This window comes from Thamnophis elegans, chromosome 2 (assembly GCF_009769535.1).
Source record: "Thamnophis elegans isolate rThaEle1 chromosome 2, rThaEle1.pri, whole genome shotgun sequence".
NCBI classification, from domain to species: Eukaryota; Metazoa; Chordata; class Lepidosauria; order Squamata; family Colubridae; genus Thamnophis; species Thamnophis elegans.
The window spans coordinates 128,824,773-128,838,610 of record NC_045542.1 but is presented as its reverse complement, the minus strand read 5'-3'; the positions used below and the strand labels follow the sequence as shown (position 1 = coordinate 128,838,610).

General features: G+C 36.7%; 1 protein-coding gene across 1 annotated transcript in view; it reads left to right on the top strand.

Annotated features, from left to right (window-relative positions):
• The window catches only part of CHL1 (cell adhesion molecule L1 like), an 88,892-nt gene that overhangs the window by 4,777 nt on the left and 70,277 nt on the right, over positions 1-13,838 (top strand). The window contains exons 2-4 of the mRNA XM_032210596.1: positions 431-536; positions 2,991-3,181; positions 13,523-13,645. Coding sequence (XP_032066487.1) covers positions 431-536; positions 2,991-3,181; positions 13,523-13,645 — 420 coding nt within the window. The remainder of the gene's footprint in view (positions 1-430; positions 537-2,990; positions 3,182-13,522; positions 13,646-13,838) is intronic.

The window sequence follows — 13,838 nt, the reverse complement described above, 5'->3', positions numbered from 1 at the left end:
AACACAATGCTGATGTGGCCCTCAATGAAATCGGGTTTGACAACCCTGATCTAGGTCGTCACATAATATGTTCAAACTATGCTGATTTAAACCAGATTATTTGTGCCTTTGATGGGAACTCAGAATTAATTTGTTTTCTTGGTTATTCACATTTTCTTGAATACAAGAGTCTTTCCAAGAGTCTTCTCCGGGATCAAAGTGTCCCTCGTTTTAATCCCATCTTAACCACTACAGTATCCTCACTCTTTTGTAAAATGATTACTACTTATCTAATTTCATTTTTGGATCAGTGGAGATACTTTTACTAGCTGCTCTTGTTCCGGGGGAATTTCCTGTTAAAGTCAGGCTGGTTTGCACTAACATAAAAAGTCAAGGCTTTTAGGGTTTCCTGGTTTCTTTTGTTCAATCATTTTATCTTTGTGTATTTCAGTGCAACAGCTTCCAACAATAACAACACAGCCAACAGATCAGGTTGCTTTCCCTTTTGATGATGAATTTTCAATCAAGTGTGAAGCTAAAGGAAACCCCCCAGCAATGTAAGTGTTACTGAATTTGGGACACACTGCATATTTATTTCTTTTTTATTTCTTTTTTAACCTTTGTTTTCCACTGCTTTCTTTCAAAAATTGTCTCTCTCTCTCTTGTAATTATGTATTTATATTTATATCCAGCTTTTATTTTTATAAATACAATAGCGAACATACTTAATACTCCTCATCCTAAGACATACCTCCACAACAAAAACCCTGTGAGATAATTTAGAGCAGTGATGGGCAACCTTTTTGGCGTGGTGTGTCAAAAATCGGCAAAAAATCGAGCATAACTCGCGTTGTGTGTCACTTCGACAAAAACATAATTTTGCGCAATTTATAGTTGCTGCTAATGGCGCTCACAGTTCCCGTTGGCACTCCGCTGTTCCCTGCTGTGGTGCGGTCGTAACCGACAGTCCCAGGAGTAGACTCTCTGTGCCGGCCTGACTGGAGAGAGGCATGCACTGTTCCCGCGCTCCTCTCCTGCCGGTCCTCCCTCGCCGCGCTGATGACATGTGTGCGCACGCATGCATGCCTTACCAGCAGCCCCTGCGCTCAGAAAGGGGCGGCGGTGATATAGTAAGTGAGTGTGGGCAGGGGAGATCACACGTCCCGCCCCCCCGTTCCTCCAGCACAGATTCTTTCATCCTCGGCGGCCGTGCAGGAGCCGAGGATGAATCGCATGAAATCCTGTGCGTGTCACCCCAAATGGCTACGCGTGTCAGCACTGACACGCGTGTCATAGGTTCGCCATCACTGATTTAGAGAGAGGGGGGGGAGAGAGAGAGAGAGGGCGAGAGAGAGGGAATGGGAGAGGGAAATGGAGAGGGAGGGAGGGAGAGGGAGGGAGGGAGAGAGAGTGAGACAGAGACAGAGATAGAGACAGACACACACACACACACACACACACACACACACAGACTGCCCAAAGTCACCCAGCACGTTTTCATGCCTAAAATAGAAATAGAGCTCATGGTCTCCCAGTGTCTAGTATCATAATTTTGAATCTGGGTTGTAAGTCCCCTTTTTCAGATCAGTTGTAACTTCAAACACTCGCTAAGTAATCAGTTGTAAGTTGATTACCTATATCCAGGTCATTCTCTTGGTTTATTTTCATTTTCATTTTTAAATTTTCAGCCAACTTCTTTTGAAACATTCCGTAATGAGTTCTTATCCATGTTATGATCTTGTCCTGAAACTTGGATTTCTAATTTAAATGCCTTTTCTCTTTTAAAATCCTTTTTTAAAAATAATAATAATATTGTTGATACTATTTGTTTATCAGTTTTTCCCCTGAATGCCATCACTCTGCTTAAAAAGTAATTGTCACAACACTGTCAATAATTTACCAAGAATGTATGACTATTATTTTTCTCTTTCTTCCTAGTATCTATCTTTCCCCAATTATGACTATAACCATGCTGCTTGTATCTTTCGATTTATATTGTTTTATTGTTTTCTAGTTTGATTTGATAGCTTACTAGTAACCTTGACTATCACTAAGTGTTGTATCTTTTTATTAGTGCTATTTTACAAAGCTTTAATAAGACTACAACTGGAATACTAAATCCAGTTACCATATTACAAAAAAATATTGGAAAAGTGCAGAGAAGAGCAGCTAAGATGATTAAAGGCCTGAATACTAAAACATATGAAGAACAGTTGCAGGATTTGGGTATGTCCAGTCTAGAGAAAAGAAGGAATAGGCGTGACATGATAACAGTATTACAGTATTTGAGAGGCTGCTACAAAGGTGGCCAACTTATTTTCCATAGTATAAGACAAGATAAGACACTTTCTAACAGTGAGAAAATTTAACCAGTGGAACAGCTAGTTTTAGAAGTTGTGGGTGTTTTATCACTGGAGATTTTAAAGATGAGAGTGGACAGCCACTTTTCTGAAATGATATAGGGCCTCCTTCTTGAGGACGGGTTGGACTAGAAGATCTCCAAAGTCCCTTTCAACTCTATTCTGACACCTGGATTTGTACATAGGTAAACAACAGCACTTCTATATTTCACATAGTACTTCAAGGACAGTGAGGGAAAGTTTATGAAGGCTACTAGACAATTATTAATTTATAATGTTTGAACTACTTAGTCTCTAGATAAGCATTAGATCTGATCTTCTACATTCTTCTGTATTCTTAGCAATTTTTCTAAATGTTGTATTTTAAGTAATATGTGCCTCTCAGCACATACACTGAAGAACTGCTGAGATAGTTATCCTTTAATTTGAGGTTTTGAGTGGCCCAGTATAGAATGCAACATTATGTTTCAGTTGATTTTATCAAAAAGCATTATATGAAATATATCTATTATGTAGTCAATCTAATTTTTTCATGCATAGATGAGAAAAGGCAAGGCAAAAATGATTAAGATCTCTGGTATTTAATGTATACAATATTGATACATTATAACTGTTTCAAAATTATTTAATGCCTATTTAATGTCATTTTAGCTTTAACTGGACAAAAGATGGGAAGCCATTTAGTCTGCTGGGTGACTCACGGATAACTACATTTAATAATTCAGGAACATTTGTAGTTAAAAATCGTGGCAACATAGCCTTTTTCCAAGGAAAATATCGCTGCTATGCATCCAATGAGTTGGGAACTTCTATGTCAGAGGAAATTGAGCTAATAGTTCCAGGTGAGTATTTGTGATGATAATTATTGTTATTTCAATGTACTTTCTCTAAACAGCTAAATTGTAAGATGCTGAACATCTTGTTTATTGCTAGGGTAGCTCATTGCCTTAATTGTACCTGACTTGATGTGGGATTTATAAGAACCACATAGGAGATAGAAGGGCCTTGATTGAACAATACAGATGTTTTGTTTTGGAGAATTGTGACAAGCATTCCCTATATTCTAGTTGAGTCTTAAGTATTCCTTCTGGATTCTTCCCTTTCATCCGCTTTCTCAATGATACATTTAGGAATACATCAAATGGCAATAAATGTAGTGAGACTTCTTCGAAGAATAAAAATAAAGAGTTGGGAAAGTTAATTATGAATCCTTTTTATTTGAGCAAATCTATTCAACATTTTTAATTTGAAACATTAGAATTTAATTTAAAGGTTCCCCCTTTAGTCATTCCCGACTCCAGGGGGTGGTGCTCATCTCCGTTTCAAAGCCGAAGAGCCAGCGCTGTGTGAAGACATCTCCATGGGCATGTGGCCTGCATAACTAAATGCTGAAAGTGCGTGGAGCGCTGTTACCTTCCCACCAAAGATGGTTTCTATTTTTCTACTTGCATTTTTACATGGTTTTGAACTGCTAGATTGGCAGAAGCTGGAACAAGTAACGGAAGCTTACCCTGTTACACAGCACTAGGTATTCGAACTGCCGAACTGCTGACCTTTTGATTGATGAGTTTAGCATCTTAGCCAATGAGCCACTGTGTCCCTTTATTTGAATTTAAATGTAAACCTTAAAGGTAAGAAGCCTATAATCCACATTAGTAAAATCTCCTTCAAACCTAACTTGACTCCTGATGATTTTATGGACATATTCTCTTAACATTCGTAGTAGCAATTGAGAGGGTTTTGCCATGAACCACCGAACTGCAGTTAGCAGTCAACGGAAGTGGCCTGCAGTACTGCACTCTAACCACTGCGCCACCTCGGCTCTTCCTGTGCCGCTGCATTGTAGACCTGTTGCAGCTTTCAACTGGTCCTTAAATGTAGCCCTATAGAGAACACATTACAGTATTCTGTTTGAACCAAGGCATAAGTTATTATGAATAATGCCTCCCATTCCAGAAAAAGGAGAAATTGGCGCACTAGAAAAATATGTGTAAAAGCTGTCTTTGCTATGAATTGAATGATGAATTAAATGATTTGTAATTTAATGACTTTAAAAAAAAAGATTTGTAATTAATCTAAGGCAAAAATAATAGTTGCCTTTTTTTGGCTTGGGACCATGATTTCAATGCTTTTATTTTATTGCAGAATAGCAATAAGCCAGTAATGTCATTTGGAAGAGGCAAACTATTACATACAATCAAGGCACGAATGGTGGTTATGATCATAGAAGAATGTAGGCAATTGAGGTACCCTGAATACCTCAAGGGATGGGCTACAGGCCAAAGCAAGTTGCAGGCAAGCTTAGTAAGACAACCTTACTCGGTGTTGATTAGGAGTTACAGAGATGGAACAAAATGTCTTTGCTGGAACTTAACAGCTGTCAAGGTTGTTACAGCCCAGATCTAGTAGACTCAGTGCTGTGTCAACCAGCTGTGCTGCTCCTCTATCTTGAGAAGATTGACCTAAAACCCCACCATTGCTCTTTTTTCCTTTAAAAGCAAGTGCTGCCTGCAAGCCCAAGATGTTATAACAGGTCTTCTTCCTTGCACAAAGCACTAGCTCATTAACTGAAAGATTTGCCCTGTGGCCAAAGAGTACTGCTTATCTCCCTTGGGCAGAAGGTTCAGCTCTTGAAGGATTTTTGTAGTTCTCTGTTGAATGTTAAAATAAAAGTAATAGGCTCTGCTTTTTGTCACAAAGGTGCTTTTTCAGGAGGCAACTGGACTTTCTTGGTTTTTTTTTTTTTTGTTCTTTGAAGATGTTTTGCTTCTTATTCAATAAACTTCTTCAGCTCTGGATAGTGGGGAATGGAAAGATTTATATTCCTTGCAGACAGTTGGTCATTTGCATCCTTTCAGAGGGTTGTTGAAGCACTTGGAGGTTTACCTGAATAGGTCTCCTGGTTCCTGTAGTCTGAAATATTTTTTTTCTGGAAATCCATTTCTACTCCCACACAATTCAAAGGGTGTTCATAGCAAATTGTATAGTTAACATTCTGTAAAGATTCTCAATTATCCAGGTCATGGTTGTTGCAAAAGTGCTTTTTCAGGAGGCAACTGGACTTTTTTGTTTTTTATTTGAAGATGTTTTGCTTCTCATTCAAGAAACTTCTTCAGCTCTGACAGGAAGGAACCTCTGGCTACAGGAACCAGGAGAATTACTCAGGTGACCCCAAGGACACAGATAAACCTCCTGTGAAGTTTCCAAGAGTTGACCTAATTAATTTACGAGCCTCCAGGCAAAGTTTAAAAAACCCATTCATTAATTAGGATTAACATCTTGGCACAGACTTCTGTAGAGCCGAAACTAAATCCCACTTAATGGCATCTTAACTTTACCCCTGTGTCCCCTCCCCTCTGCCTGAAGTCATCAATCACATTCTCCAACAGGAAGTTATGGCAAGATTCTGGACATGAGCAGTCACATCCAAGTACAGAAATATGAGACTTTTACTCGGGCCAAAAGTATGCATGGCCTTCCCCCCCTCCCCCAAGTTGATAGTAGTTATGGAAACGCTTTAGACGTTGACACCTCCAAGTGCTTCAACTACCCTCTAAAAGGATGCAAATGACCAGCTATCTGCAAGGAATATAAATCCTTCCAATTCCCACTATCCTGTTAGAGCTGAAGAAGCTTCTTGGATGAGAAGCAAAATGTCTTAAAAAAACAAGAAAGTCCAGTTGACTCCTGAAAAAGTACCTTTGGGACAACCAAAGGTGGGACCTGGATGACTGAGAATGTCTACACGCCCTGCCTTTTGGTTTTACATTCACAGAACAATCCCAATTTGGGATTAGGATAAACTTCAATCTTAAACAAACCTTCAAGTCTACTAGCCCTCAATTTACGACCACGATTGAGCCCAAGATAGTTGTTAAGCGAGTTTTTTCCCCATTTTATGTTCTTTCTTTCCACAGTTATTAAGTGAATCATTGCACTTGTGAAGCTAGAAACATGGTTGTTAAGTGAGTCTGGCTTCCCTATTGACTTTGCTTGTCAGAAGGTCACAAAAGGACATCGCATGACTGCCCAAATATGAGCTAGTTGCCAAGTATCTGAATTTTGATCACACAATTGACCACAGGAATGCTGCAATGGTCGTGTGAAAAACAGCACTTTTTTTCAGTGCTGTTGCAATTTGAACAGTTAAATGAATTGTTGTAATTCAAAGATTATCTGTACTTATACAAATACAATAGCAGAGTTGGAAGGGACCTTGGAGGTCTTCTAGTCCAACCCCCTGCCTAGGCAGGAAACCCTATACCATTTCAGACAGATGGCTATCCAATATCTTAATATCTCCAATATCTTACTTCAAAAAATGAGGCTGAGAATTTTCTCACACTCGACCAAATAGAAGAAAAAGCTGCTGGAAGGCAGAAATGCTACCATGTGCTTTAGGTAGGATGGCAAGATAACAGCTTCAGAATCTTAATTGGATAATGAGGTGTTTTCTTAGAATTTAGTTGGCTTTGAACATGTCAAGTGAGGAATTCTATATGAATCTGATGGAAATGGAAATATCAAAAACTCATTTTGAAACGTGAATGTGAAGTCAGATTCACTCCTATGCTTTATAGCCTTCTGAAAACCCTTAAAGACATGGCTATGACAACTAGCCTGGGGCCACAATGGGAGTGTGGCATGTTGAAAGTGGCTAATGGACTAGAGAACACCCCAATTCCTCTCTGTGGATGCTTTGCTTCCTCCCTCTTTATCCTGATTAGTTTTATTTTAATTGATTTTTTTAAAATGTAAGTTATTTATTGTTTTTAATGTTTGATTTTGTATTTTATTCAAGCCACCTAGAGTCACGAGATGGGTTGGCACACAAGTTTGATAAACAAATAAAGAAACTCCAAAGTACTTTAGGTTAGAGTTAAACCACATATACTAAACATCAGAGAATAATGACATTTTTTTTTATTTTTCCTTAGCTACACATAAGTACACCAAAATTCACTTCTCCGTTCCTCCTCTACCTTTGTTTTCTTTTTAAACCCAATGTAAGTATTGGTAGTGAATTTAAGTTTTGCCCACAAACAAAGACAATATTCTTGCTCTATGATAAATAAAATCCAGAAGGCAATCAAGCATTACATCTTTAATGTATTGAATAGTTTAGCCCTAAGTTACATGGAATGTGGCTGAATTTATGCATACATATATTATCAGGGCTGTGCAAAATTTATTTGCTGACTTTCACCATGCTTCTTTTTTTCCCAGGAATGAGCTAGCAGGCATATTAATATACAACCAATTTAAAGAGTACTCAGGAGAATAGTGTTATCAGTGTCAGACAGTGATTTGATTTGGGTAGACAGTGTTTAATATTGAATCCCTTCTTTTTCTCTGGAGATTTATTTTAATGCTCCACAAACTTTTACATACAATTATAACTGATCCATTTTTCAACAAATTTTAATAGATGTTTGTAAAAACAAGAGCAAAAACTTTCTGGCAGTTAGAAAATCTAGAAATCTTAGAAATGGAGAGAAAATGTGCATATAGTTTCCACCTTTTTCTTCTCTTAATTGCCATTATTTCATTATTATTATTACTATTATTGTTATTACATATCGTGGATATGTTTGCTATTTTGCAAGAGTTCAAGGATGGAGATATATATATATATATATATATATATATATATATATATATATATATAGAGAGAGAGAGAGAGAGAGAGAGATACATATACATATACATATACATATACATATACATATACATATACATATACATATACATATACATATACATATACATATACATATACATATACATATACATATACATATACATATACATATAACATTCCGTCATTCAAATTGTCCATACCACAGCTTAGTTTTCCCTTTTCTATTTTGGCTGAAATGCTGTTCAAATCCGGGTAATAAAAATAAAACCAAAATATTAACTTAAAATCACGATAAACAAAACAATATTCCCTAATATTCCCTCACCCATAAAAATCTACCTTGCTCATCAGTTAGCATTAATTGGGGTTTATATAATAACTCACTTTTTCTGTTCTTGCTGGGGAAAAACCCCATTTTTTTAATCAATCAAGTTTTTTTAATATTTTATTTCAATATGTTTCTTGTAAGCAAATTATATTTTTTCAAATAATATTTTTTTTCAAGGGAATTTGCTTCAGTTATATTCCACATTAGACATTTGTAACCCATAATCGGGCTCAACATTTAGTGAGAGATAAAGATATCTCTAGTGCCTAGTTCAGTATAATCCCTTTTAATTTCCCACATCAGCTGTTGGAGTTTTTGTTTAGTTTCAACTAACATTTCCATATGAATCTCTTCTCTTCAATATTTTGTATAAATTTCCTGGCCTTCTGGACAGTTCAATCAACATCTCTGCTATTTAAAAGTATAAATCACACCTTTTTCCAATTGGAAGCAAACTTTTTTTATATAGACAACAGAACCTGTTTTTTGTTTACAAAAGATAGACATATCAACAAAAGATAAAGGCAATATGAACTAGACTATGATGTTGACTGTAGCTATAGAGATACTGACTATGATATTTGTCTATAACTATGGAATGTTATTTTAGACAAAAATATTAAGAGCAGAGGAAGGCAAAATAGCAAGCCTAAAGGATACCAATATATCATAAAGACAATTAAAGCAACTACTTCAGGATGCACCCACTGCTCTAGAACAACTGCTTTCTTAAGCTTCTGTATACATAAATAAATGAAAAATCACGTATTTGTCTATAATTGTATATAAATGGCTTTTTATGCAAAGGTAAAGGAAAATTGTCCTTTATTCATGGTACTTCATGGCCAAATACATATGGCACTTTGAACAACTATACATAAGTGGTATGGTATTGACTTATTCCTGATTTCTTCCCTGTATGGTCTTAGCCCCATATTGTTTCGTGGTTTTCTCACTCATGTACTCGTGTACTTAGCTGTTCAAGATCAGTTTGCTGGCTTAGATGTGAAAATAACCCAATTTATTTATTTTATTTATTACTTAAATTTGCATACCATTCACCTCTGTTTAAACTTGATGTGTTTGGGAAGAAATAAAATGTATTTGTTCATTTCCAATATCGCTATGATCCATATATGTTCTTTATGCTCTGCATATGATCCATCAACCAATAGGTGACTATTGATGTATTTTGATATGTTTATATACTAAAACAAAGAAAATAAGACAAAACAAAATTCCTAACATTTTAAGGGGATATACTGTATATATGACAGAGTGAAGAAATGATGAGGGAAAGAAGGGGATTGTATTAGATTGTATTAAAAATAGTGTTTTGTGTGCTAGTTTATATCTCACCACCCTTCATATCCAAATACATGGACTTTTAATTATTACAGAGAAACCTTAGCATCTTTGCAAGGTCCATCTTTTCTGTCCTATGTCCTCTTTGGTTGAGTTAGTACCTAAACAATGCTATTCTGCATGGCCAAATTTGATAAGTGGGGTTGTAGAGGACCTTAAAATAAATCAATTCCTTTTATGTACAAACACAATCAAAGCATAGCCTGATAAATATGACATCATGATAATAGCATGGTTCTTGGCAGGCATCTCTCCACAATTTTGAAGGAAGGTACTAGGTGCTTGGCAACTCACCATCCATATAAAAAGTGAACAGAGAAAGAAATCGCACCAAGTCATGCTTTTCAACATCAATTATGCCAAGGAAACCATTGAGTGGTTTACACTTTGCTCAGTGACAGCGGGATTTCAAAGTCAAACAAGGATCCTGCTGAAGGAGAAAATAAAAGTCCTGTTTACGCATTCCAGTTATTCCAACAACACAATGAAAATGCAAATGTATAAAAAGGGCTATTACACAAATTTTAAGCTGAATAGCCCTACAATATTATAGGGAAGAAAATGGGAAAGCTGAAATAAATAAGAGTTTATGCACTTTCAAGTGAGTGAACATTCAGAATTATTTTACATAAATACAGAGAGAAGTGTTGAATTATATAATTATATTCTAGTTCATAATGGAAGACTATTAGAAAGCTGAAGGCACTAACTACTAAGCTATGTAATGGAGACATTCTGTAACTTTTAATTTTCAATCTATTCCTGTAGCAAAAGGAGGAGACATTGTTTGGAGTTTGGTGCTGATCATGATATTTGAAGTATTCAGAAATGGCAGCTGGGTGCAAAATGTGATAGCCAGGCTGCTAGCCAGTATAATATTTTTTTTTCATTTTAATTTTATTTGTATGCCGCCCTTTTCCCTGAAAGGGACTCAGGGCGGCTCACAACTCAAAGGGAGGGAAAAAACAAACAAATAATAACTCCAGATTGTAATAATGAGAGATCTGTATTGGTTGCCATTGGCTTCCCACAGTTTAAGATGATGTGCTTTAATTCTATGTATGATACACTTAAAACTCTACTTTCCCCATTAGTCTTAGACCTCATTCTTTCAATTCAGCATTATGATATGGTTCCTAAAATTGTGAGCCAAGGGCTAAATGCACCACTTCTCCTTCTATTCCCTTCCCAGTCTGAATGTTCTTGAGATCTTTCTCCATACTCAACATTATACATCTTGGAAAGGGGTCAACAAGAACTACTTGAGTGATTTTGCTGGACCGATGGCAGGTGGTTAAAGATGCCTACATAAACACATGCACACATGCACACATGTACACATACACACCCACACACACACAGGGTGTGTGAGCGGGAATTCCTGGTCTTTCAAGCTATGTGTTCTGACCTAGGCTTCTTGAGACAGTAAAAAGGACATGTTTAGTCCCAAAAACCCTCTTTTTATTTCAACAGTGTGAATCATGTTCATTCACAGCCTGTAATGAGTCACAAATAGTTTGTAAAGAGTCTGACAGAATTCTGCCACAGTCCTTCTGGATAAGGCTGCTAAGCACCCATCTTTATCTCCCTTGAAATGCTGCCGAAGACATGATTGCCAATTAGCTTTGCAAGGCCCCATGGAGCACAGAGTTTAAACCAACCAGAACGAACAAAGTTGCTTCCTGCAAAGGCTCACATTCCTTTGCTCCTCCTTTATGTCCTATAGGTGGGGCTAATCATCTCCAAGCCTTACTCCCAAGTTGCCCCTTTTGTCTTAACTGTTCTTGCCTTCTGGCAGCTCTCACATTGGGAACAGGCTCCTCATGTTCCTCTGCCTTGCTGATGTCCGATTCTGGAGGCTCCAGAGACAGCACATAACTCCCTGATGGCCTTGGCCCCCTCTCTGCCCTTGACGCAGAGCCCTCGTCTGAACCTTCCCCAGACTTTAGGACTGGCCCATGTTGCTCTCCAACCTTCTCGCTGTCCAACTCTGCTGTGAGCTCCACAGGCCGCCGGTGGACCACAACACTATGGAACTTGACAGATATAAAGAAAAAAGGAGGTTTTTTTTTTTTTTTTTATAGAAGCGAACTATTCACATTACAACCTTCATAAAATTTATTACTAGATTTTGTTTAGCTTCAACTTTCCTTTTTTCAAAAAAGTCATTCGCCTTTTTGGTTATATGACACTTCAGCTTTAGCCTGTGTTTGTGGGCCAAACTTTTCTGATTAACTTTCCCCATCCAGTTCCTTCCACTGCTGATCCCTCATTGTCCAATTATATTTGAATAAATTGTTTTGGGAATTGTCTCTTCAACAGCGAGCTGGTTGGTGAGTCATTGCATTCCATTCCCAGCACTTTGAGCTTGAGATGGTGTCTCTGGAAGGTATGACCAGTAGTTAGCCTTCCCCCCTCCCAACCAGCTCCCTTTCCCCATAGTTTATGGCAAATTAGCAGCTAGTGAATGTGAAGTTCAAGCATATGATGGACGTTTTCACAGTGAGGTTGGGAGATTTGCAGCAAAGATCTAAAACAAGGTTTAATTTGAGTCTTCATACATGGAGTCTTTTTATTTTTGTTTTCTTTCTATAAATGCTTATGTATAGTGATACTTAATGAGAGGCATAACACTCTGGAACTTCTTAAAAAATTAAAACAATGTAAAGAGATTAATGCTTGGTATACTATTATTTGTTTTAATGCTGCTATTAACTTTTTATCTACAGTTAGAAGGCTGTGTTGAAAATACAAAGAATTATAGAATGTCAATAATGGCATGCTCTGGAAATAATTTCATTATTTTGATAAAGCCTAGGACTGTAAAATTATACTGTATTTCTACTTATTTATTTACAAGTCATATTTACACATTAACTAGTTGCAGAGGTGGGTTCCTACAGGTTCAGACCAGTTTGGCCGAGTAGGTAGTAACTTGGCCTGCCTAGAACCGGTTCTATCGGTGGTGGTGCCATTTTGATTTTTGGTTCTGCGCATACGCAGAACAATCTTCATTGCAAAAAAATATTATTTTTTCCCTTCTCTAACTTTGTGTGCGTGAATGTGCATTTGCGCAAAAAAAATTGTGTGCTTATCCAGAAGTAATGCAGCAGGAAATCACCCCGACTAGTTAAGTTTCAACACCAATACAATTTTAAAATACAATATAACCATCAACAGAAAAACATCAGATTGAAACAGAATTTAAAAATTTAAATATTTAGGAAAGGAAAATACATAAGGAAAAGAATTCATGAGGATATTTTAGAATTAAAATAATTCGGTGTACCTGCTGTAGCAACTTTGGGAATTTTAGAAGGGCAACTCTGAAGATAATCTCAGGATGGTATTGCACGAGAATAGGGATTTGTGAGATTAATTATTTTCAGGTAATTTTTTCAAGATAAATGTAATTAACAGACTTTAAAGCTTAACCAGCTTTTGAAGTGGGGATAGATTAGATGTTAGTGATATAAATAAATAATGTAATAAAATTAAATTCCATGAAGGTGCTAAGGAACCTCATCAGGTATCTTAGTCCAACCCCTTTCATTTGTAAAGTAAAACCAAACCTACCATCTATATAGAGGGGAGGAAGAATGTAAACATGATCAATAAAAAGTATATACAGTATATCACTGTTAGGGTCTCCACTATGCCTGAAGTTGCCACTCGATAGTCAGAGAACATATGTCAAAATAGTTTTCCTTCAATAATTTTTGTTTTATCAACTGAATAAAAGACAAAAACAAAACATGTCAGGTAACAATTAATAAAGAGAATGACACAAATAGGAAAAGATTAACAAGTGCTATTTAGCTTCTTCTTGTGGTGCTTCTATTACAATAGGTATTCCTAAATTTCCTAAGGAGAAAATTGACCCCATTGATGTAGAACATGGTGATGCAATGGTTTTGCGCTGCAATCCTCCCAAAGGCATCCCACCACTGCACATTTATTGGATGAATATTGGTAAGTGTCCGTCCTTTCCTCCTGACATCATTACAAATGGAATCGCTCTGCAAAAGTATTTCTATAATTTGAATTTAATTAAAATTGCATGTGGTTGATAAATGGCATTTTCTGTGGTTAACAGAATGCAGCAATAAACTGAAAATTACAGATAATGAATTAGAAAATGTTAATGCTAAACTTAAAAGGCAGC